General features: G+C 42.6%; 1 protein-coding gene and 1 pseudogene across 5 annotated transcripts in view; one reads left to right on the top strand and one right to left on the bottom strand.

The window, feature by feature from the left end:
• The window catches only part of LOC111077298 (protein Wnt-5), an 82,833-nt gene that overhangs the window by 19,211 nt on the left and 36,912 nt on the right, over positions 1-26,710 (bottom strand). For all 5 annotated transcript variants that reach the window (XM_022371512.2, XM_022371513.2, XM_022371511.2 and 2 more), the window contains exons 6-7: positions 18,681-19,068; positions 6,561-6,785 (exon numbers count right to left, since the gene is read on the bottom strand). In XM_022371512.2, the coding sequence (XP_022227204.2) occupies positions 6,561-6,785; positions 18,681-19,068 (613 nt within the window). The remainder of the gene's footprint in view (positions 1-6,560; positions 6,786-18,680; positions 19,069-26,710) is intronic.
• LOC111077301 lies at positions 2,016-2,567 on the top strand (annotated as a pseudogene).

The raw sequence follows: 26,710 nt of genomic DNA on the forward strand, positions 1-26,710 counted from the left end.
GATTAGGTCAAAATTCTTTGACGCAGCATGATGAAATTGAGAAGCACACAACGCTCCGTCAAAATAGTACAATTTTGATACCAAGAGATTCTCTTTAATCTGTTTATGGAATAAATACTGCGCCAGTGCACAAATGCTAACAAATCTGGCACCATCTTTTACAAGGATGTAATGCTACTTGCAAACCGATGCTACTACGGACTTAGCAAGGAATTCAAGAGCAGAGCCCTCTTTCGAAGGACAAAAAAAAGCGCTATATAAGTCGCTTGTCATCCCAGTCCTGCTATATGGCGCAGATTCCTAAGAGCCAAGGACCAAGTGGGGCAAGACATCGATCGCTTGGTATGTGAAATTGCAGCCAGTGTGCCCTGGCGATATTAATATATCGGACCAAAGAAGAAAGATGATGCTACACTCATGCCACTTTCATGTGTTCGATCATTACGAATCCATCCTTCAGTCAGGTTCGAATACCGACAATCACTTAAAACCAAATGCGCGAACTGCGGATTAATATCAGCAAAATATGAACGAATATTTTTCGTTTATTTGGCGAACCAATTTCTCTTGTCATAAGTATCTGAAAACTAATTTTTTTTTTTAGTGTAAAGCAAGAAAAGTTTGCACACACACAACTCAAGATTTTCAGGCAGAGGGGGAATAAAAATATGAGCCAATTTGTGCATTGCTTTCTCGTTCTCTTTAACAGAAAATCAAGTGGAAAGTAAGAGAGAAAAAAAACCGAACTTTTCGGATCTGACACAGTAAAAATGACGAGATCTGCTTCGTTCAGTCCGTTTTGGGCGAGTTATTTGATGTCATAACATTCTCATAAGAAAGATGAACCGCTGATTCTAACGGACTGGACGAACCGAATCCGTCCGATTCGATTCGGTTGCACGTTCATGCATGGCTCTAGTTTGTAAATCAATCATGCGTGACTGGAGCAAAGAAACATTTTGGCAGCAAAAAATTTGGAAGTCGATGGTTTAATTTCTAGATACAGCAGTTGTTGCCAGGCGAAGTGGTATCGAACGAGGTACACGAGGTCCAATTCGTTGCTCAAAATATGGCAAACGCAGTCCTTAAATATCTTGGTGATCTTAGCTATTCTGCTTACTTTGACTCGGCGATCGTCCAGAACAATTTGGTGAATTTTGGAGTTGTTTTCGACAGTGTTCAGTGCGCGTCCCGAACGTGTCTGATCTTCTAAGCTTGTACGTCCACGCTTAAATCATGACAAATCATGACAAAGAGAACCAATAGACACCGTTCATCTCGGTTTTGATTTGCGAAAGCGTATTGCCTTTCGAAAATAAATATCTTATGACCGCACGATATTAAACTTTTGCTATTTTTACAAAAGCACTGATATCGACATAGTAAATCGATTGTTCAACGATAACTCTAATATCGATGTGGCTGAAAAACTATGACATCACAATACCAATGTTTGGTTAGCGTAGGAGGTCGTCTTCATTGTCAAGCTTGAAAAATTTCGCCCTCATAAAAAAATTAGAAAACGAGAACGAAGTAGTAATATACTACACTGTGCGACAGTAATTTTTTACTTTGCACGAGACAAAAATTAGGTTGTAGGCCGAGATGATTAGATCTCTTCCTCATACTTAGAATTTGCAATACACCCACAAAATCTTTTTTAGAAATTAAAAATTTCTCATAATTTTTACTCAAAACCAGCAGCGCGGATATCCACAAACAGTAATAGGTGGACAACAAAATTGTATTACCTTTTACAGGAATTTTAATTGGAGATGATAGAATGGATATATCTGAAGATTGAGCGACTCAAAGTGTAAATTTTCTACCATTTTTAATGTTTCTTCAACTTTGGCATTTAAAATTTTTTTGTAAGGAATGGTATTATTTTTTGACATGATCTTTCTAGTGCCATCTATTCTTAGCAAAATAAGCTACTAATAAATAAAATTTTCCAAAGAATGCTTACGGTATGATTTTTTAGTAATTGTACATTTTTTTTGTGACATTTTCACATTTTTTAATTTTACATGTAGCAAAATTGGAATTATATGTCAAGTAAACAAGCATTGCTTAGTGTAATATAAAATGGGGTACAATACTAAAAAAAAATCGTACCATTTTCATTACCATTACCATTACCATTATATATACCTTTTCGCGTGAACTACCAACATGAGAGCCAAGGGATTGTTGAAGGAATACGAGGTCGTGGGCCGCAAACTGCCCAGCGTGAAGGAGCCCCAGACAGAGAGGCAAGATGCGCATCTTCGCCCCCGACAACATTGTTGCCAAATCCCGCTTCTGGTACTTTTTGCGCCAGCTGAAAAAGTTCAAACGGACCACCGGCGAAATCGTGTCCATCGAGCAGGTGTACGAGACGTCGCCCATTAAGATCAAGAACTTTCGCGCTCGTGCTCACTCCATCCAGATCAACAAGGTGGACGCTTCGCGTGCACGTCAAGCAGCTTCACAATTCCAAGATCTAGTTCCCACTGGTACAGCGTGTCCATCACAAGGACAACAGAAAGCTGTTCTCGTTCAGAAAGCAAAGCTCGTTCCAGTAAAACGGAGGATATCCCCAGCCGAATGGAACGTGTGCCCCTAACATTGACTCAGCGGTTTTTTTTTTCAATATAATGCGAACGTTGAAGAGTAAAATATAAAATACTGAAGTATCTTACATCTGGGAGTTATAAACATTGCAATTCTAAAAAACTGATAAATTGTGGACGCGACTCTACTTTTATACCCGTACTCAGTATATAAATTTGTGAAGTTATGTTTTATGTAGAATTTTAAAATATTTTACATTTTACATTTTTTTGCTACATCTGTTATCTACATCTACATCTATAATGTCGATTCCACATCTGAAATGTAGATTCTACAAACACAATGTACACATCTTCTCCGCAAAGGTCACGCATTGCACAACGAGTGCGAGCGAGAAAGAGAATGTATAGCGTCAGCAGCGCCGGAGGAGGTGGGCTACAACTGAAAATTCATTTATTTATTCTGGCTATAATTATGATCCGATCTGATTCAGCATTCTGATAGATATGGTCATTCTCTACGATACTGAGTTTTAAAATTTTGAAATACACTTGTAGCAGTGTGATATCACATGAGTCTGGAAACAAAATTTGGTTGCTCTAGCTTTTATCTTGATAACTTTGGCCAACTTTCCACTCTACACTGTGCATCTCAGCTCATTGGTCACTCATGTGTCTAGACGTTGATATGCAATGACTGCACCATCAAGTGGCCCGTGCGACACCAAGCCTAAGCCTGTTACGCGCGGAACCCAGGCAGAAACGCAGCCCCTCCTCCCGTTCAACCGACCGAGGGGCGCAGCAGCATGACGCGCAACGCGTGTTACCGAAGCGATCACGAGCATGCAGGAAAGATAGGTGTAAGACTAAAATTCGAGGAAAATTAGAGCTAAACACAACTCAAAGAGCTAAATATGCAAAGATAGCTAAGAAATAGTACTAATTATTGGAAAAGTATGTTAGTATTAGTAATTTAAGAAAAGCAAGGGAATTAGTAGTGGATATTTATGGTAGAGGGAATTGAAGTCCGAGTCAAGTTTTTGTGCTGAAAGAGAATGGTTTACAGAATCGAATGCTTTACTGAAATCAGTGTTAATGACATCCGTCTGCAAGTTACCTTGGAAACCTTGGAAAGAAGTAAACTCTAATAAATTTGTGGCTGTTGATCGTCGCCTTATAAATCCGTGCTGAGACGAAGATATAAGTGATTTGCAGAGATGTTGCAAATGCCGAGTTAACATTTTTTTAATCATTTTAGGAATAGGGGACTTGCTACCTTTCTTATGGAGCAGAATAATAAAAGATTCCTTCCAGAAGAAGAAGATGAAGATTTTATTGATAGGATGAATAGTTTAAACAGGGGTCCACACAGAGTGTCGGCATAGTACCTGAGTACACAGCCGGGAACTCCGTCAGGACCTGGTGAAAACACCTGCTTAACCAGTCGAAGATCGTGAAGCAGTGAACTTTCATTTAACAAGGGGCTCAAAATGCCATTCGACCTTGGTAAACTGTATGGATACGGCTGACCAGAGTAGCTTTCATGAGAATAGGTTGTTTGGAAAAATTTGGCAAAAACATTGGCAATTGCCTGATCATTGTTTGCTGACATATTGAGAAATGATAGCGAGGATGGATGTGTGGACGTTCTACGCTTACTATTTACGAAGCTGTAAAACTGTCCTGTGAAAATCGTATCGTTATCGTTCGTTAAGAACGGAGAAATTTAACCGAGATATTACATAGCGAGAGAGAGAAGAGGGAGAACCAACTTCTCGAAATTTTTTTATAAAGTCTTGATTTCAAGTTGTTTAGACTGGATAACTCTTTGGTAAGCCAAGGAGGCTTTCCAGATCTAACCGGACAAGAAAGTGGGACACAAGAATCAAAAAATGTGTCAAGTACATTGTAAAAAATGTTTGTGCCTTTCATATCGTCAGTGCACAAATACAGAGCGGACCAATCAAAATCCCTTATAAGGTTATTAAGCTTCGTAAACTCGGCTTTACGAAAGCAGCGGACACGTTCAAATAACCTACCCATTCGATCTAATACAGTAGGGCCAATATCGACTGACACTTCGAATGTAGGATGGTAGGAGTCTTCAGGTATAGTGAGCGGAAGGGCTCGGGTTAACAACGCTATGGTCGGATCCGAGACAAAGCACAGATCAAGCAATCGACCCAAGGAATTTTTCACTTGGTTGACTTGAGACAGGGATAGGTCTAGCAAGCCGTCGATAAAGTTACCTGGCAAATTTAAATCACCAAGAACTATCATATGGTCTTTATCTGATAACGAGGAAGAAACAGTTTTTAAAGCGGACAGGTGACGCTCGTATATTAAGAAATCCGAGGAAGGTGGAATATACGTGCAAGTAATGAAAATGGAAAAGCCTGGGAGAATCAGTTTTACGCACAGGAATTCCAGGTCTTGTTGAACCTGGACCATGAAATTTTCCGACGTGAAGTTTGAGTCCACTGCAATAAGGACCCCACCTCCACGTCGAGACAAACGGTAATTTCTAAAAATTGTGTACCGACCTGCCAAAACTTCGGAACTACGGATGTCCGGCTTTAACCAGGTCTCGGTGAACACAATAACGTGGGATGAGAATGCGAGACTCTCAAGGAAAAGAGTGCTGAGCTTACTACGCAAGCCTCTAGCATTCTGGTAGGTAACTACAAAAGAGGAAGTTAGTTTTTTAGATGGGTGAGAGTAGAGGTGGAAGATGAGGGTTAAGATGGAGCACTGGTCTGAATGCTAGGAAGAGTAATGGGGGGCACATTCTTTTTCTTAGCATTAAACTCTTTAACCACCAAACGACGGCTTTTATTTGGCTTTGTATAAAGCCGTTCACATCATTGGATGTGAGGTCAAGGGTTAGCCGCGAGACAAAAACTAGTCGCTTTGGTGGGACTCCCACCAGTGCTTTTGGCACCACAGGTCTAGTACCTGTGATGCCAGTATCCGGTAGTCCTGGACATCTATTAGCTGGTGGGAGCGAAACTGATTGGATAGTTAAGAAGTTGAGTGCGGAATCGACAGACACGGACTCTACAGACATTTCAAACTGCATACTTTCCGAAGTGACGCATTCGGCTCCCGAATCTGCATCGCCAGCAGCGATCGTTGCCCTTGGAGTAGCAAACGTAATCAACTGCTGCACTAAGGGAGTGGTCGGAGCCAGTTTTTCAGATACCGGCGGACATGAGGCAGTCGTGCACTACGCTTTCGCAAAGCCAGCAAGGGATATGGGGCTGGTCATGGGTGATCTGCTTCTTGCAGGTTTTTCTGGCGCAGACGACAGAAAATTCCATAATAATCATAATAATGTCTTTTATTTTTTTATTTTAAGGAACAAAAAGTTCAAAACAAATAGCAATCAGACCAAAGTGCAGAGCAAGCAATGCTTAAATCAAACAACAGCTTATAAGTGAGAGCGTAACTGCACAGAAAGTTACAAGAGCGAGAGAGAAAGAACAGTTATTGAGAGTCAGGTGATAGAGAGAGAGTGATAGACGGCAAAAGCTACGACAAAGAGCGCTCAAATGTAATGAGAGGGCGTACTTACGAAAAGCAACAACACAAACATACGACTGACCGACGCACAAAATTAATCAACTAAGTTGTGTTTTTACACAGCTATTAGGCATGCACCCGCGGTAAAGATTGATTTTAATGTTAGTTAGTAGGAGAGTTAATTTAAAGATAAAAACACCGGCTGTTTAAGCAAAATAAAAGGACGTTACGGCAAGTATTCCTAATATACATACATATATAGAAATAGCCAAGCTGCGATCAAATAACTTAACATGATTTAAACGAATTTGGATACTGCAAACGGCCGCAAATCTATGTAAGAAATGGCCCCGCAAATCCTTTACTCATACAATTTGAGTTCGTGCGCCGTAAAAACTATTTCTGCAATTTCATTCCTCCAATTTTGGACAACTTATTTCGACTTCGACTGAAAAAAATAATAATTTTAGTTGAAAAACATACCCGACGACCTGCTTCATTGTTATGTAAATTCATTAGGCTTCGAGCCTTGGTAGTTGTTGTGGTTCGAGTATCCACTCTATCCACATAATTTCCTCTGTCATTGGTACTAGCATTAGGCGCGTCTTCAACTACAGCCCGTTGATTTTTCCGCTTCCGTTTACGTCTCTTGCTTTTACCGTCTGCTTGAAAAATTTTCGAGTTTAAAATCTCTCGATTAATTTTTTCCTGTAGCAAATATAAAAAAGAGGCTATAAAACTTTTGAACATGTATGGGGAACTTAATTATAACATAAGTTAGATTCGATTTTACAGATACCTATAAAGGTTAAGAACCCGGTACTGCAGTTACTACATATAATTTAAGTTATTTATTCTCGTTTGCATACACTTATGCACGTACACTGTTTACATTAAAATAGTAGTGCCGCAGATGCCCCCCCTTGTTCCCCTGTTCCGTGGCCCTTCTTGGGCACTTTGGAGCGACTTAATAAGGCAGTATCATCAGCAAATGTCGAATTTGTTGTTAGGCTGTTTTTCGGTCCAAGCACGCTGCCTTGCGGTACACCAACTTCAATTGGACGATATTCAGAGAGGAAATCTTTGCATCGTACTGCGAAACTTCTTTGCTGTAGGTATGACTCCAATATTCCATGGATATTCTGTGGAAGTAATATTTGGATTTTGTGGATTAAGCCATCTAACCAAACGCGGTCGAAAGCCTAGGCGACATCCAGAAAAACAGCGGAGCAATACACCCGTCTTTCAAATGCATTTCGTATCTCAGAGTTTATACGGTTTACTTGCTCAACGGTTCCGTGTTTTTCGCGAAATCAAAATTGGTGAGTCGGGATGTCACCGTTTCATCAACGCGTTGATGTGTAGGTGTTGTTTGATACGATTCAGGAGCAGCTTTTAAAATATCTTTGATAGGCAAGGCAGTAGGCTAATAGGTCTATATGATGATGGCTTGGGCTTGTCTTTTCCGGCTTTATGGATCATTGTGATGACTGATTTCCTCCATTCTTGAGGATAATAGCCCCATTTCATCAAGCTGTTGAATATCACAGTAAGGAAATACACTGCACAGCTCGGCAATTCTATAATCATTTTAGGGGAGATGAAATCGTGGCCCGGAGCTTTCTTTTGCTTTGAGATTTGGTCTTTAATGACCCTTGTGACTTCTCCTGATTTGAATATGATAGGCGGAGAGCTTCGGGATTATTGGTTGGTGGGAGCACAAAGCTATTTGTTGCTGGGTGTGGTTTGAAGACGTTTTCTAGAATCTAGATGGACGGCAAATGTATTTGCCTTCTTTTTGTTGCTGCGAGCCCACTCTCCTGTTTGTGGACGCAAAGGTGATTCACTCTCGATTGGTGAGCATACGCCTGATTTTGCTTTCCACAGTGGGAATCGTTTGCTAGTTGGGGAGAGTTGAGCTCGGTTTTTTTCATCTTCTAGGGCTCTGCGTAGTAGGTGGTTGGCTATTTTTAGCCGCTCTTTCGAGGCAGGTGATCTGTGTGCTTGCCACTCTCGGCGAAGCCTTCTTTTATCGCTTAGCAGCACTTCAATGTACCTAGATATACTACTGCTGTTGGAAATTTTATTAGGTGCTGATATTGGTGTTGAGTGTTTTGCCGACAGTGACATTGAGGATACTAATGCTCGACTGACCTATCAATGTCATCTTTACAATTAATGTTTGGGCAGCTATCAATATGAGAGCTTATGTACTTCCTGTATTTGAGCCAATCTGTTTTGCTAGAAATTAGAAAGTGTGGGCGTTCCGAAAGCTGTGGATGGTCGTAAAGGTGAAGTAGAATGGGCGAGTTATCCGATGATAGATCTGTTAAGTGATCTACATTAATTTGAGCTTGCAGCACCCTTCGTGTAACTGCAAAATCAATCAAGTCGGGTTGCTTGTTTGGATCTGTGGGTCAATATGTGGGCTTGCCCGGAGAGATAAAGTCTAGCTTGTTTCGTGGGGTTATGATAGCGTTATATAGTTGTCTTCCTTTCGGGCTGGTAAGTCTAGATCCCCAATGGGTGTGCTGGGCATTGTAGTCACCAGCTGCTATAAATCGGTCACCTAGTGGGTCGAAGAATGTTACAAATTCTGTTTCGGAAATGCAGAAGCGTGGTGGGCAGTATACTGCGGCTAGGTTTAGGTAGCCGCTCTGAATTTCAATATGAATTGCTGTTGCCTGTAGATAAGGTGTAGCAAATGAAGGCAATGGATAATGCCTAATGCGATTCTTGATCAGAATGCAAGTACCTCCTCCATGTGTCTTACCATCGGGATGATTTGTCGCATAGAAGTTAAAGCCAGCGAGGTGAAAATAGTTTTTATTTGTTAGGTGAGTCTCTGATATGAGCATGGCGTATGGTTTCCCCCACAGTTGCTACATTTTTTGGCAGATGGGTCCTCCTTATTTACGGGGCAGGCCTCAGTGAGATGAACATCACCACAGGCAACGCAGACTGCCCGTAGAGTGCAATAAGTTTTCGTGTGTCCATATTCCTGGCAATTTGTGCATTGGACCGGTCCATTTCGTTTGTGTGGTTCCTCAACGGTGATCCTCCGGTGCAGTAGATATTGAAGCTTGTATATTGGGTGAACTTCATTTTTACTTATATGCATACTTTCAGGTGTCAGTTCTACTTTGAACATTGGCTGGGGAATTTTATTTATATTTATTAGGTTCATAGCCATTTTGACTTCGAAGCCCTTATCGTTAAGTCCATCTATTATCTCATTGATTGGGACTGTTGGTTCGATTCGTTTGACAAAACCACTTAACCACTTGTAACCCTTTGCTACTTTTAAGTTGGTAGGTGTAGTAATTCATTTTTTTCATTTTCGAGGTATTTCGCAACTGATCGATAGTTTTGTTCGTCATTGACTTGTATTTATGTTTCATTTATGTTACCCCTTTTTATGGACGTGACAGAATGTGTTTACGCCAATTATATCAGTTATTTTTTTGACCAGTTGCCTGTCGAACATAAATAGGTGGCAGTCTTAATTTGTTGGCCTTGGGTGTTTGGGCGATCTCATCTTCATTTGGGACACTTAGTATCGCAAATCTATTGTTTGCTAGTTCTCGGTTATTTTAGTTATTTTAGCTGCATTGTTGTTCTTCACATTTTGTGGGCTCAATTTTCTTTTGATTTGCACTTAGCGATCGAGCCCAGTCTGAATTAACGCTCCGTTAGCGTTTTTCGAACTTATTGGTTGGGAGAGGTGGGGCTAGTAGTAGTGGGTCAACAGTAACGGGCGCTGAGCAATTGCAGTGGTTGTTGTCGTTGTTGTGGTCGAAGACACAGTTTTGAGCGAGGGCATTGTACTAGTTGTTGTCGATATTTTCAAATCGCTGGTTAGGCAGTACGAGTCGGGGGATGGGCACTGAGCACTCCATGACCCACTTTGCAATGCAGGGGAGACAGAGCGTGCTCTCTTCTCGTTCACTTGCAGTGATGCAGTTTTTGTTGGTACTGCTGCCTTTGGCGAGCGTATACAGAAGTACGCGTTGTTTTTTGCTTGCGAGAGCCGACGCTCGTCTTGTTGCTGTTGCCGGGCTTGGCTCATTTTGGCTTTGGTTACAGTGCTTGTGCTCTTTACCGAGCTGGTGCTCTTATACGTTGACATTTGTTCTTTTTTATTATTTCTATTAATCTTTATTACACGATTGGATGGTATTCATAGGCAGCACGATCACTAGTACCCATGCCTACCCCGAGCGCTTTTTCGCGAATAAATTTACGATTAATCGCGATTAATTGATTTTCACGGCGGAGCGATACTAAAATACGTCTGAAGTCGTTGACGGTTGACGGTTCTGATTCTACTTAAATATGGTGATTGATTTATTTCCAGTTTCTGAGTGTTGCCGCCTCCGTGGTTACCGTGATTCTACTTTTATACCCGTACTCGCTCAGATATATGAGCAACAGGAAGTCTCATGCAACCCAAAGCTCTGGAATGAAATCGAAAGTCGCTGACCAATTCGTTATCAGCTCTTTCCCACACTCCAATAGGAGGGAGAACTCTTGTAAACAAGTGAGTTCTCAAGATGAAAGCTGATCCCCAGCTGCGGCCGACTATTTCATCCAAGCCGAAACATCTCCCAAGCCTCCCACACATAGTTGAGTTGGGGAATTCACTATCATATACTATGTTCTAATATAAGTTCACTTAAATAAAAACATCCTTTTTAAAAACCTACTTTTGAACCCTGGAATTCTTATTATATATATTATACATCTCCTCCGTCGCAGTCGCACACTGCACGGCGCTCTGTGAAAACACTTAGATTGACTACAAATGTACGTGCTCAATTACAAAACGATGCTTCAGCAGATTTGTTTTCCAGACAACTGTTAGACATTTGTAATGGCTTCCCGTTGACAATTCTGGCTTCATAACGCTTCCAAATAATTTTTGCACTTTTGTGTCATCGAAGGAATACTTGATTCAGAGTGTGTTTCCAAATCTATACTATAAATATACTATACCATAATATTAGTATACTATCAAAAAATCTTAAATTTGGTCCGAAAGTGTGTGTTTGAACGCTTATTTCATTTCATTTTGTGTCATTCGGTAGAACAGAACATTTTATTATAGATTTTTATACCCGTACTCAAAAAAGAGTTAAGGGGTGGGGTATATTAGATTTGTGGTAAAAGTGGATGTGTGTAACGCAGAGATGGAAACGTTTCCGACCCCATAAAGTATATATATTCTTGATCAGCATCAATAGCCGAGTCGATATAGCCATGTCTGTCTGTCCGTCCGTCCGTCTTGTTGAGCGCCTGGATCTCAGAGACTATAAGAGTTAGGGTAACCAAATTTGGTTTCCAGACTCACGTGATATCACACTGCTACAAGTGCATTTCAAAATTTCGCCCCGCCCCCTTCCGCCTACAAAACAAAACCAATACGATAAAACTAAAAACGCATTATCTTTTCTTTTTTATTTAATTAACCATTACTATCGCTGAATGAGGAGTAAAGTTATGACTGTTTGAACTTATGTTGATGGAAAAAATTTAATAATAAGTAATATTAATACCTGTAAACACTCTCCGAAGATAACTGTCTATAGAAACCCCGGAACACAAACTGGGAAAAGTTTAAAAAGACAGTTACCTCGAAGCTCGCGAATCGTGCGGGCACAGTGACATCCCCGGAAGAGATAGAATCGTCCCTAGAGACCCTCTCCAAGGAGCTACTGGATGCATACCACGCAGCATGCTCACCCTCGAGAACGAAAAAGAGAACCAGACCACTATGGTGGAACCGGGACCTATCGCTTCAAAGAAATAACCTCAAAGAATTCTTCAAAATCGCCAAACAGGCGAACGAGGAGATAATCGATGAGGAATACAAAACCCTACTCAGGGAGTACAAGAAGGAAATACGCAGGGCACAAAGAAACTCGTGGAGGAACTTCTGCTCCAATATCAAGAAAGTCCCAGAAACGGCTAGACTCCGGAAGTAGCAACTTCCGAGTAGCTACTGGATGCATACCACGCAGCATGCTCACCCTCGAGAACGAAAAAGAGAACCAGACCACTATGGTGGAACCGGGACCTATCGCTTCAAAGAAATAACCTCAAAGAATTCTTCAAAATCGCCAAACAGGCGAACGAGGAGATAATCGATGAGGAATACAAAACCCTACTCAGGGAGTACAAGAAGGAAATACGCAGGGCACAAAGAAACTCGTGGAGGAACTTCTGCTCCAATATCGAGAAAGTCCCAGAAACGGCTAGACTCCGGAAGTTGCTATCAAAGCAACCTGCCATACAAAGTCAGCTGAAACGAAATGATGGACAATGGACTGAGGGCAGCGAAGATGCCCTAACAGCCGTAATGGAAGCCCACTTCCCAGGATGCACCGAGGTTTCTGACGCTACAGAGCATCAGGACCTAGCAACTGAGGAACAGCACCCCCCAACAGATCTCATATCGTCTAGGAGAATCCACTGGGCTATAGACTCCTTTGTGGGTACGAAAGCACCTGGACTAGACGGTATATTCCCAGCCATGCTACAGGTGACCAAAGACGTGATCACCCCATGGCTCTCTGCAATATACTCAGCTTGCCTGAGCACGGGCTATATCCCTATTCAATGGAGGACAGGAAAGTGCAGCCATATGAGCCCCAATGACCACAGACCGATAAGCCTTACCTCTTTTCTACTCAAAATACTAGAAATGCTGCTGGAACTACACATCAGAAATGATGTAGGTGGGCGGATGTCAACCAACCAGCATGCCTATACCAAAGGGAAATCGGTAGAGACGGTAGAGACACTGCATTCGCTAGTAGCCACCATCGAAAATGCCCTCCAAAATAAGAAGTATGCACTAGGAGTGTTTGTAGACATATCCGGAGCATTCAACAACGTGAATATGAGCGCGATAATGGACCGCCTAGAAGCGATCAACACACATCCCGCAATCAACCTCTGGATAAAGAACCTTCTAAGTTGTAGACGGGTGTACTCAGAGTGGGGCACCGCTTCCATGGTGAAAGGGGCGCACAGAGGCACACCTCAGGGTGGGGTCCTCTCGCCCCTCCTATGGAATCTGGTGGTCGACGACCTGATAAAGAGATTCGAGAGGAGAGCCCCAAAAATAACAGCTTATGCGGACGACATAAGCATAATTATTACGGGAGTATGCCCATCGAGCTTCAGCTCTATAATGGAATCAACACTCAGGGAGATATGTGAGTGGGCGGGAAAAGTAGGACTCAGTATCAACGCGGACAAGACGGACCTCATCCTCTTCACCAAGAGGTACAAGGTACCGGCATGGATCCCCCCGAAAATCGACAGAACCAGGCTTACCCCAAAAACACAAGTCAAATACCTCGGCATAGTTTTGGACAGCAAGCTGACATGGAGACCCAATGTATTGGAAAGGGTGAAGAAGGCCACCATTGCGCTATATGCATCCAAGAAGATGCTTAGCAGCACATGGGGCCTATCACCTGCACTAATGCACTGGATCTACATCTCGGTAGTGCGACCGACTCTGCTGTATGGAGTCTTAGTGTGGTGGCAGGCTACAGAAAAGAAAACCTACAACAAGCTGATGGACAGAACTCAGCGGCAGGCACTGCTCTGCATTACTGGGGCGCTGAGGTCAACCCCAACAAAAGCACTCGAAACAATACTCGGAATTGACCCCCTAGACATCCACGCTAGACTGACTGCAGGTAAGGCAGCACAACGCCTAGTCGCATCAGGCAATATGTCGCTGCAAGGATTCGGGCACAGTTCAATAGGCCGAGACATGATCAGTATATCTGACTACATGATCCCCCGAACGTGCCTGGACGTCAAAACAGCGATACACATGGAACCCGACGACTGGAAAGAAAGTTGGGACCAGAACGAACACCTAAACATATACACGGATGGCTCCAAGATGGAGGGAGGAGTAGGTGCGGGCATATATTGTACAGACCCTGAAATAAGGCTGTCATATAAGCTACCGGACCAATGCAGCATATTCCAGGCAGAAGTCTTTGCCATACGGAAAGCGGCGGAGGTTGCTCGATGTACGGAACGCCCACATAATGTGGTCAACCTGTTCGTGGACAGCCAGGCGGCGATAAGATCCATGCAGTCGTCAGCGGTCAGTTCCAAAAATGTCCTGGCAAGCAGGGAGGCACTAGATTTCCTAAGCACGACAAAGTCAGTGCGGATCTATTGGGTTCCCAGCCACCAGGGCATCGAAGGTAACGAGACAGCAGACGTACTGGCTAAGGAAGGCGTCGGGCTGGCAAACGACAGGACTGAGAACGTGCCTGTCTCCCTCAGAGCGCTCCAAAGCGATCTAGAAAGGAGGGCACACATACAGGCCAGCAGCAGGTGGAGGAGAACCACCAACTGCAAGATCGCGAAAACCATGTGCAAGGAGAGCAACGGTAAACTCAGCCAATACCTACTACACCTACCACGGAAGGACTGTAGGATGCTAATAGGTATACTCACAGGTCATTGCCTGGCTGCAGCACATGCAGTCAAACTAGGCATCACCAACAGTGACAAGTGCAGGAAATGTGATGAATCTGGGGCTATCGAAACCCTGGAACATCTAATCTGCCAATGCCCGGCCCTCTCAAGGGCAAGAAACATACATCTTGGCAGCCCGGTACTGGCATCGCTGGAAGATGCATCCAAGAGGACGCCAGCGAAACTCCTTGCCTTTGCAAAACTCTCCTCGATCCTCACGGATTTCAAAACCGCGTAAAAACACTCAGAAGGTCCATACGCACCAATCCGGACAACTAAGGGCCATATTGGCCTATGCGTGGCCCCGTGAGGGCCGTCCGGGACAACCTAACCTAATACCTGTAACTTAAAAACGCGATCTGATGGAAAAAATGGCGATCATATTTGAAATCAGCGACCTCAAATTAGTAAAAAAAACTTCAATCACTTTTCAATCAACACACAAAAAGTTTAATTTTGTTCCCTTGTGTAATCATTGTTTAAATTCGATGAATTCCTAAACATTAAATACATTTAGTAAGCAGCGAAGCGCGCGGGTCTGCTAGTAGTTTATAAGATTATATTAAAACTTATAAGACTATCGTATACGATTAGATATTTAGCATTAAAAATTGGATATTAGATATTATTAATAGATATTGTTAATAAATATCAACATCTACATACATTACACATCTTCTCAGCCAGAGTCTAGGAATAATGTGAGATCGAGAGAGAGAATAAATAGCGCAGCAAACTAGCTACTGAAAATTCGTTGCTTTATTCTGGCTATAATAATGATATGATCTAAACCAGATTAGGTAATTGCATTCGTCATTCATTACGATACTGCGTTTTCCCATTTCTCGTATCCTCAAAATTGTAGATGCCACAGATCCTTTATTTTTTAAGGAGGAAGACGGCGAGGCAAACTTTTGAAACAAACATGATTCAGTGTGATATCCCATAAGTCTGGAAGCAAGATATGGTTTCTCTAGCTCGTATTATCTCTGAGAACTAAGCGTTAAGCAAGACGGACAAACATGGATATGGATACATATCTACTCGGCTATTGATGCTGATAAAGAATATATTAATATATAAAATTGTCTATCTGGGTGTTACACGCAATAACTTCCACTACAAATCTAATAATCTTCGAGTACCAAGCGCAGCATTGTAGAAAATTATCATATCTACCAGATCACCGAATCTTAATCATTTTGGATCATTATTATACCCTGGCTCCCCGTGCCGTGAGGGTGCCGGCTGGGCAATGGGCACTGCATTATCCCGGATCGGCTAAAGCATTGCCGCTTACTCTGTCCGAAGTAATGCAGTGTCTAGACAAGGCCAGGTCCAGGTCTTCCCGACCTAAAATTGGGGGATCTGAACCATGGCCATGGCTGGAGGGGCCTGGCGGGTAGGCATAAAACGCTAGGGGGTGGTCCCCCCGAGAAACATCAACCGATAAAGAGCCTCGGGCCAACAATGGAGCGGACGGATGATCAAACACGGGTTGGGATGTCAACCCAAACGTCGGTGGAAAGCGTGACTGCTACCACCATCGGGCACGGGGAGAAGCAATCCTCTCAGCCTGTCGCCAGCGGTCACACCTCGGACATGGCGGGATCAAGTCATTTCAGTTATAATGCTACTGCCACAAAACGGACTCACTCCAAGCTGAGCACAGGTGCCGTAGTCGAGACAGACTCGGACCTGGAGAGCGTGCTCACGGTCAGCAAGAAAGAGGAAGATAGCCTTCTCCGCTCGCCTGAACCCGGTTCCAGCTCCCTGCGTAGCTAAGGGCCGAGGCCTAGGGAGGGGATGAAGACTAAGGCCCAATACCGGCTCCAAGGCAGAAAGGACATCTCCCAAGAGGAGAAGTCTAAGCTAGCCTGGGCTGAGCAGAAGGTGGAGGAGGGCCGCTTACACTTTGCGCAGATGCCGCAAATGATAGGGACGAAGGGCGGATTTTCCAACAAGGTGGAGGAGGTTCTCGCCACGAAAAGGCAACGCTCGACCGAGAGCGGCATTAAGGACCAAACGGCAAAGAAGCCTAAACCTAAGGCGAGAGTCAATGAGGTGACCATTGACCTGACGCAAACGGTCTGCCAACTGGGGGCGATGTGGGTGTACCCCAGATTCGGGAAGATGGCGTGGTGCATGGGTAGCGAATACCTCCACCTTAAAAAGCGCCACCCCGAAGACAAGGACGCGTACTCCCTGCAGGCAGGCGAGGTGCAGAAGGACCGCCCTGGATCTTGCGCTGAACGACTCCGAAGAGAACGAGGTGACCTGACAATAATAGTCAACTTCAAGTGTAGTGGAGCCACCCTCCCATGTCATTGAGAGTGCTTCAGCTCAATCTTCATAAAAGCAAGCTCATGTCGACGGAGCTCCTCATTGCCATGGAGCAAGGGCCCGGCGACATAGCTTTGGTCCAGGAGCGATTGCCTCTGCCAATGCTGTGGCCGGACTAAAGTCCTCCAATTATAACCTTTTGCACTCACCCTCGGTGAGCAGGACCAGAACCGCCGTAGTCGTACGAAAGGGCATCCATGCTTACCTTTCGTCTCATTACAGCCCAGATCACCTGACTGCGGTCATGCTAGAGAGCGAGGAAAAGCACCTTATGGAAGCTTCCTGCTATATGCTAACACACGACAGGCCAGCTCCACCGTAAGAGCTAAGGAGTCTGGTGGCGAAAGCCCGCCCGAAAGACCAGCAACTTCTCTTTGGTACGGACGCCAATACCCACCATAGCGTGTGGGGAAGCCCCGATATCAACGAAAGAGGTGAGTCACTTCTAGACTTTATACTATCAACTAACCTAAATGTAGCAAACGTGGGGGAGGAACACACCTTCGTAACTCTCACCTCGTCTAACGTACTAGATCTAACACTCGTGACGGGAAAGAGTACTTTGGTATCTGGCTGGGAAGTCCTTGAAAGACCATCGTTCTCAGACCACAAGTACATTCAGTTTAAGTGCGAATTTAAACACTCTCCGAAGATAACTGTCTGTCGAAATCCCCGGAACACAAACTGGGAAGAGTTTAAAAAGACAGTTACCTCGAAGCTCGCGACTCGCCCGGGCACAGTGAATTTCCCGAAAGACATAGAAACGTCCCTAGAGACCCTATCCAAGGAAGTACTATATGCGTACCACGCATCATGCCCACCCTCGAGAACGAATAAGGGAACCAAACCACTTTAGTGGAGCCGGGACTTATCGCTTCAAAGAAACTACCTCAAAGAATTCTTCAAAATCGCCAAACGTGCGAACGATGAGATAATTAATGAGGAATACAAAACCCTACACAGGGAGTAAAAGATTATGGGCCGATAAGCCGCACCTCCTTCCTACTCAAAACTCTAGAAAAGCTGCTGGATCTACACATCAGGAACGATTTAGGTGGACCTAAATACCTGGGCGCCCCGGTACTGGCATCACTGGATGATCACATCTATTTTAGAGTCTTGCATGAAAAGCTGTAATCATGCCCCTTTAATTACCAATCCATCCTTCAGTCATATTCCAATCACCCGAAATCACAAAAAAACCGAATGCGCGTACTGCGTATTAAAATCAGCAAGTTTCGTTCGCATGTCTCGGAATGTACTCAAAACATTCTTCAAATTTGGTGTTCTTTCAGCTACGCACATTTGCCTTTTTTTTTTGCACACAACTAATTTTTAACGAAATTTTTTGTTTGTTTGGCTCAAAAATTCTCTTGTTGAATATGAAACAATTTTTTTTTAGTTTGAAACAAGAAAAACAGAACTTAATATCGAAATTTTGAAATACACTTGTAGCAGTGTGATATCACATGAGTCTGTAAACAAAATTTGGTTGCCCTAGCTCTTAGAGTCTCTGAGATCTAGGCGCTCATCAAGACGGACGGAAAGACAGACATGGCTATATTGACTCGGCTATTGATGCTGATCAAGAATATATATACTTTATAGGGTCGGAAACGTTTCCTTCTCTGCGTTGCACACATCCACTTTCACAACAAATACAATATACCCCTTAACTCTTTTTGGAGTACGTGTAAAAAAATATTTCTTGGCATGAATTTTTGGTTTGTAACTTTATACATTTACCTGCAATACCAGCATTTCTCTTCCCTCTAGTTTTGAATTGAGTATTTCTTTTGTAATACGTTGCTGAAGCTCGAATAGATCGTCTGGTAGGTCTGGTCCACTATCTTCCTTTTTTGTAAGATTTATTGGAGCTGCTGCGACAACAAGATCGTTACGTAAATAACTATTGTTACCACTCGGCCTTTTACTGAGTTCTTTAGAGACATTGTCGATATTGTCATTTTTTTCATCAATCAAAATCGTTGAATTTGTTGTTCCTAATTCGGTTGTTCCAAATGTTTTCATATCGTCAGCCTGCATTTGGATCAATTCGCGAGTCCCTTTGCGAACCCCGCGAGTTTCACGATGAGCCTCCTTCTCTCGCACATCAATGAAATCAGTAGCAAATCTGTTGATAAATAATTAACTATTTTAAAAATGATTGATCACTACTAACATAAATATTAAGCTAGTAAGATTTAATACCATCTGTTGTGAACGTTAAATTAATCTGTCATGCTCCGGTTATCGCAAATCGCAAAAAGTTACGAATGGACTGTCAAATCAAAAAAGAGCATGCTCCTGTTTTCGGAATCTTAAGATTCTTACGATTTCAAATCGATTGCTAATGAGCTTGCGATTTCAAAACTGAATTGCACATAGATACAAATTTATATGAGCAGAAAAATATGTAAACATATTTGCAAATGCTTTAAATTATTTTTTATATAATTGAAACTTATTTTCGTATATCTAAATTTACGAGGAAGGGTCAATAATTCCGAGACCTTTTGGATTAAAAACCAGTTTGTAACGAACCCTTTTTTTCGTCTGAGCGAGGCTGGGCTAGTTCAGGTTCGATACAACAAAATTATATTGTTGCCCGACGACCAAGTAATCACGCAGGGAGCTTACGTAATGTTCTTTATTGTATCTTAGAGTACGACTTAGGGCTATGGATATACAGTGGATGTTTTAAATGCAACGACCTGCCGCTCACGTGACCTGTTCCAGGCGTAGCACGTTGGTAACTCTGACTCGCGGGCACGATCTCAGCGTTTTCCTCAATCCGCCTCTCTGAATCCAAACTCAACCGTTCGCCTTTCACTCTAGTACCACCCAGCTGATGCTAATCTTCTCTTATCTCTACACTCACTCTGCGCTCGGGCCACGCCTTGTTTCTCCTGGGACTCTTTATCTCGCTCGCTTTATTGCACTCACTCGGACACTTGACCGTTCACTTCGATTGCCCGCGTGGGAAGAGACCGCATCACCGCCGCCGGCCCCAATGTATAGGCCTCGGCTAACGGTTCTCCCACGCGGCCCGTGTTTATCCATCGGCCATTCCTTTTGGTTCCTCCGAGACCCGGCCAGTGGCTTGACTTTGTGACCAAATTTGGACATGCGTCGAGCTGCTGCCAGCTCGGAAAGTAATGCCTAGTCGGGCGGGAAGGGACAGAAATGCTAATAAGGCTACTGAGGGCAGTGGAATCAACCTCACCAGCGAAAAGTTTGTGAAGAAGAAGAACTCCAAGGCAAATCCTGCGGTTTTCAAGACAGCGGATATCGAGGAGCGGGAGCCTACTCTCATAAGAAGGAAGATGTCTAGAGGGGTCCAAATTAAGGCCACGAAGTGCAAAAAGGATGAACTGTTTTGGAACGGACTCAATCATATTCTGATATTTTTGATAATGCGGAGACAAAACGCAGGAACCGTATTCAAGGATAGGCCGGACAAGGGATACATATAAAATTTTAGTGGTATAAGGGTCTGTGAACTCCTTAGACCATCTTTTGATAAAGCCCAGGACACCTCTGGCTTTATTCGAAATAGCGGATGTGTTAGTTAAAACATAGATTAGGTACAAAGATAATTCCAAAGTCAGTTTGTTAAGGCGGTTTAAGGAACAGTTATGGATATTGTAGTCAATAAGGTAAGACTTGCTGCGATGGAATGTCATGACGTTACATTTGGAAATGTTAAGGGGAAGAATGTTTATTAAGCACCAGTTGTTGAGAGTGTCAAGATCAGATTGGAGACATAACGGGGACATGGGGTCGCTTAGAGAGAGAGTTATTAAAATAGACACGCTGAGATCGATTACAAAGGTATGCATTAATCCAGAAAAGACGTTTAGGCGGAAACCATAGGAGAGATAATTTATGGATAAGGAGATTATGATTTACTGAATCAGAGGCTTTACTAAAGTCAGTATAGACTACATCAGTTTGAGACTGCTTTGCGAAACCCGCACGGACGAAGGTGGAGAATTCCAGGAGGTTAGAAGAAATAGACCGACGTTTTAAAAATCCATCCAGGAAAAAAAAAAGTGTTGCAGCTGGAAAGTAATTATTTTTTCGAAGAGTTTGGGAATGGCAGATATCCAGATTTTTTATCCAGATGGTGGGAAAATCGCCGAGCTCGAGAGATAGGTTAAACAGCTTAAGGAGGGGCACACAGAGAGAATTTGCACAAAGTTCAAGAACAGGACCAGGAACCAAATCGGGGCCAGTAGAAAAAGAAAATTTACATGACTTTAAATTAATTAAGAGGTCATTACAGTCGATAAGGGGGGGATAGATACAGTTAGAAATATTAGTGTGGAAAGGATAAGATTGATTGGGACAAAGTATGTCAGATGAAGCCAGAATATATGGTTATTAGAGGGAACTGAGTAGCAGAGTTGAAAAAATGAAGCGAAAAGATTAGCAATATCACAATCGTTGTCAGCCTTGCTGCCATTAAAAGAAAGAGATGACAGAAATTGGGAAGAGTTACGTTTCGAGTTGACAAACCTAAAAAATTGCATCGGATCACGCTTAAAGTTAAGTACAGGTAGTCATTATAACATGTTTTATTAAATAACAAATATTTACTATTAGCGATTGAATACTTAGATAAGTCAGATGCTAACCAGTTATTTTGAACCTTTTATGCAAGCGATATTTAATATTCGGAAGGTTTATCAAACGCGGGGTGAACCAAAGAGGGCCACTAACATGACACGAAGGTGAAATTAAAGGTACATAGGTATTCAAAATATTGAACATGGAACAATAAAATGCATTTGTACCCGGCTCAATTTTATAAAAGTCGTCGAGAAATGACCAATCGATCTGAGAAAGTGCAAGATTCAAGCACGTAAAATTTGCTCTTCTGAAGCAAAAGATGGTGGCTTAACGGGAGATTTGATGGGATCAGAGGAGGGCAACTGCACGGAAATTTCAAGTGTGGGATGATAAGGGTCTTCTGGGAAAGATAGAGGAGATCCTCTGCAGACCAGGGTACTCGATATGTCGGAAGAAAACACGAGATTAAGAAGCCTACCCAAGTTATTGGATATAGCCATTAACCTGACCCAACGATGTATCCGACAATGGATCAACAAAATCATGCTGAATAGATGGGAACATCAGGTTAGAGTCCACAGAAGGAGACCATGTTAGGTAGGTTAAAGTCTCCAAGGACTATAAAACGATCAGAGTCATTAAGTTGGGACGCAACAGACTGAAGATGGGTAACGTGAAGCATACAAGTGGAGAATTCGGAGGACGGCGGAGTGTAAGAGCAGGATATAAAGAGATTAAAACAGGGCCAGCAAAGCATAACAACAATAATTTCAATGTTATTATGCCGAACGAACAGCAATCAGGACAACGCCACCACGAGATGGACGATCATACCTATATATATTAAATTTGTCAATGAGAATCTCGGAGTCATAAATAGAGGAGTTGAGGTTTCGGAAAAAGCGATTACATCAGTCTCGAAAGATGCACTGTCAGTATATAGCTTGTTATGCTTACTGCACAAGCCAAGAAGATTCTGATAGGTTATCTTGAAGGGAAAGAGGAGAAATTAGTTTTTTGAGGCCGAGGGTAATGCTGCCGGAGATGGAGTTGGACGGACAGAAGTTAAAGCAGTCGGAGATGGAGTTGGAAGGACACCCACTCCGTCGTTCATGGCTAGAAAGAGGGGTCGAGCACACTACTGACATGTTCGTCCGTAACAAGAATTTTGAAGGAAGATATGTTGCGTTTAACTTTAAAGTTATATTTAGTGACAAGACCTGAGGAATCATCAATGTCAAGCTTAGCAAAGATAAAGTGCCTGACCAGGACATCCATAGCCGATGCCATCAGTCGAGAAACGAAAATAGATTTTAGTGGGGCGTCAGCAGTGAGTATAGAAGGAGGGATGGTAGAACTATTAGGTAGAACCAGCGGATCAGATTCAACCTGATGGGCATAATCAGCAGATAATGGGCCATATTCTGAGTTGACGATGGATGCCGAGGTAGACGGAGCCTTCACATCCATGCTGGCGGTAGCGTCAGCGGGTTTCAGTAAAGGCACCGAAGCTCCAGCGACAGGATCGTCATTGACTTCCCGCCTGAAATCGCAGTCAGACACAAGCACGGGAGACAAGGCTGTTGAGGGGGCGGATGCAGAGGCCACAGTCGGTGCCCCATTACATCCAAGTTCGACAGCACCAAAGTCTATTAAAGACGGTGAACGAATTGGGGGTAAAGGAGATCCATGAACTGCAAGAAAAACAATATTGTTACCAGTGGTCAGACTGTTGTTACCTTTCTTTCTCTTAGGCGACTCAGTTAAAATTTTAAGATTTTTAAAGTGAGACTCCAAAGAAAGAAAGTTTTTTTTTCATGTCTGGACGTTGATATGCAATGACTGCACCATCAAGTGGCCCATGCGACACCAAGCCGAAGCCTTTTACGCGCGGAACCCAGGCAGAAACGCAGCCCTCCTCCCACCCAACCGACCGAGGGGCGCTGCCGCATGACGCGCGACGCGTGTTACCGAACCGATCGCGAGCATGCAGGAAAGATAGGTGTTAGACTAAAATTCGAGGAAAATTAGAGCTAAACACAACTCTAAGAGCTAAACATCCAAAGATAGCTAAAAAATATAACTAACTAGCTGACCCGGCAAACTTCGTACCGCCTAACAGTCAATGAATGTCGTGTTACTTTTTAGTTGAACTAATTTAGGCTGTATTTTCATTCAAGCACTTTGTGGTAAACGACATTCTTTGTTTTTTGGTCAGGCGCAAGAACAAATAAAGCGGATGGTTTGCCGACACGTGAGCATGCCACGTACAATTGACCATGAGAAAAACATGCATTTTCTAGATTGAGGCCACAAATAGTCAAGGATTGGCCCTGTGATTTGTTGATCGTCATGGCGAAGGCAAGACGAGTCGGGAATTGAATTCGTTTAAACTCAAAGGGCATATCCGTTGGGATAATCGGAATCCTTCGAATAAGAACTTCCTCATCTTTAAATTTTCCTTTAAGTATCGACGCGTGAATAACATTGCTCATCAGTTTTATTATCACCAAACGCGTTCCATTACACATTACTACCATTACTACCGAGCCAACTTTAAGTTTTAAATTGTGCGGTGGTAAACCAGGCACATCCAAGGAGTTTAAAAATTCAGTTGGATAATTAGTGGCTTCTTCTTCGTTTGTTATACAGTCTACGATTTGATTTTGAATTATAATATTGAGGTCATCTACATCTTTATTTTTAGCGGCCAAAATTGCTCGCTCACTTAACCATTAGTATTTTTGTGGTTAGCAATGATATCCGGGAATACTTTGTTGATAAGCTCGTCTTTTGATGATACGAAATTGCAAAAATTTGGAGGAAATGAAATCAAACCGCTCGATTTGTCAACAGGAACACGGCCATTACCGACAGTCAGCAATTGCTTCGAGAAATCATCAGCAGATAGATCGTTCAACAATGCAACTCTCATATTTACAGACAGTTGAAGTTTCTTTACATATCGCCACAGATTTGATGCTTTGAGGCAAGCGTTTATTTCGCAGCAGTAGATCTTGGAATGACTGGTAGTGTTTGTCGGAAATCGCCAGATAATAAAATCATTGCACCACCAAAACATCTCGAGTCTTTGCGCAGATCTTTTAATGTTCGGTCTAGTGCTTCCAATGCGCGTTTGTGCGCCATTGTGCATTCGTCCCATATGATGATTTTTGATGCTACTAAAACTTTGGCCATTGCGGAGTGTTTCGAAATGTTACATGTCGGTTGTTCAGTAGTTTGAAGGTTTAATGGCAATTTTAACGCTGAGTGAGCCGTACGGCATCCGTCTAACAATGTGGCCGCTATTCCAGAAGAAGCAATTGCTACCGCAATTTCGGATCTCGCACGTACAGTGGCCAAAATCAATGACATGAGGAATGTCTTCCCAGTTCCACCGGGGGCATCCAAAAAAAATAAGCCCCCATTTCCATCATCAATTGCATTAATCAGTGTATCATAGACTTCCCTCTGCTTAGGATTCTACAGAGGTACATTCGTTTGAACTAATTGGATTAGTTCATGTGGATCATATTCACGTTCACGTCATACAGAAACGCTGCTCGATTCAAATCAATACTTGAACCATTTCTTCTTGCACTTCCAAGATTATTCCTCTGTTCATCTGTACGATAAGCTCGACGATTTCTCCTTTCTAACCTAGCCGTTTCACGGGCTGCCTCTCTTTGCTCTTGTGTTTGAGAAGCACGAATTAAGGCCCTTCTTTGCTCCATACTAACACGGCGCTGTTCTCGTGCAATTTCTCGTTCTCCATCAGATCCGTTCCTTTCCGATGATTTTATGTTTTTACTGTAGAATAAATCTTAGGTATTATTTTCGGGAATTTGACTATTTGACAGGATTGGACAACAAATGTTTGACATGGAGAAAGAAAATCAATGAAAACTCAATAAGTGTAATAAACAAATCAGCATCTATTGAAATGCATCTATTCATTACGCATATCGAGTTTTCATTGTTTTTAAGATGTATTCTGCTATTCGGGACGGAAACAAATCCAACAAATCAAAAACCATGGCAATCGGTCCAGCCGTTCTCGAGTTATAAGTGTTGTAACAGACACGACTTTCTTTTATATATATATAAAAAAAAAAATATATATATATATATAGATTATTACGGGAAAGGTATGTTAGTATTAGTGATTTAAGGGGAAGGGAATTAGTAGTTGATATTATGTGGTAGAGGGAATTGAAATCCGAGCAAAGTACCCTAAATGGTTCGTGCAAGGAATAATTCTTTCTACAAAGCGGAAGGAACAGAGGAATGAAGTTTCTAGTAGATCTAATAGGAATCGTAAAGTTTATGCGGCTCAACAAGTCAGGGCTATCTACATCACCCTTTATCAGGTTGTGCATAAAAATCACACCAAGCATTTTTCTACGACTAACTAAGGTTGGAAGGTTTATTAAAAGCAATCTACGAGGATAAGATGGCAGTCTCACACCTGCATCCCAGTTAAGGCCACGCAGAGCAAAAAGTAAAAAGTTTTTCTGCACTGATTCTATACGGTCCTGGTGTACTTTGTACTGTACACAAGAGCCGTATTCTAAAATCGGACTAACAAGCGAGATATAGAGAGTCTTCGTTATATAGGGGTCGTCAAATTCCTTTGACCACCTCTTTATAAACCCAAGCACACCCATGGCCTTATTTACCATGGTAGAAATGTGTTCAGAAAACTTTAACTTTGGGTCTAATTTAACACCAAGATCATCAACCAAGGTAATTCTCTCAAGAGAACCACCGCAGAGGCCATAAGGAGCAAATAGGGGGCTGGAGCTGGAGCGATGAAATGTCATTACTTTGCATTTCGAGGCATTTAGGTGTAAAATATTTGCACAAAACCATGATTGAAAGTTATTGAGATCGGATTGCAAGCGAGAGTGAAATGAAATGTCCTTATACTGGACACAAAGTTTAACATCATCCGCATACATGAGTACTCGAGAGTTTGTTAATACTGAAGGCAGATCATTAATAAAGAGTGTGAATAGTAGGGGGCCTAATCGAATGCTTTACTAAAATCAGTGTAAATGACATCCGTCTGCAAGTTACCTTGAAAGCCTTTAATGATAAAAGAGGTAAACTCTAATAAATTTGTAGTTGTTGATCGTCGCCTTATAAATCCGTGCTGGGACGGAGATATAAGTGCTTTGCAGAGATGTTGCAAGTGCGGA

The sequence above is a fragment of the Drosophila obscura genome, unplaced genomic scaffold, assembly GCF_018151105.1.
Source record: "Drosophila obscura isolate BZ-5 IFL unplaced genomic scaffold, ASM1815110v1 contig_25, whole genome shotgun sequence".
NCBI lineage: Eukaryota > Metazoa > Arthropoda > Insecta > Diptera > Drosophilidae > Drosophila > Drosophila obscura.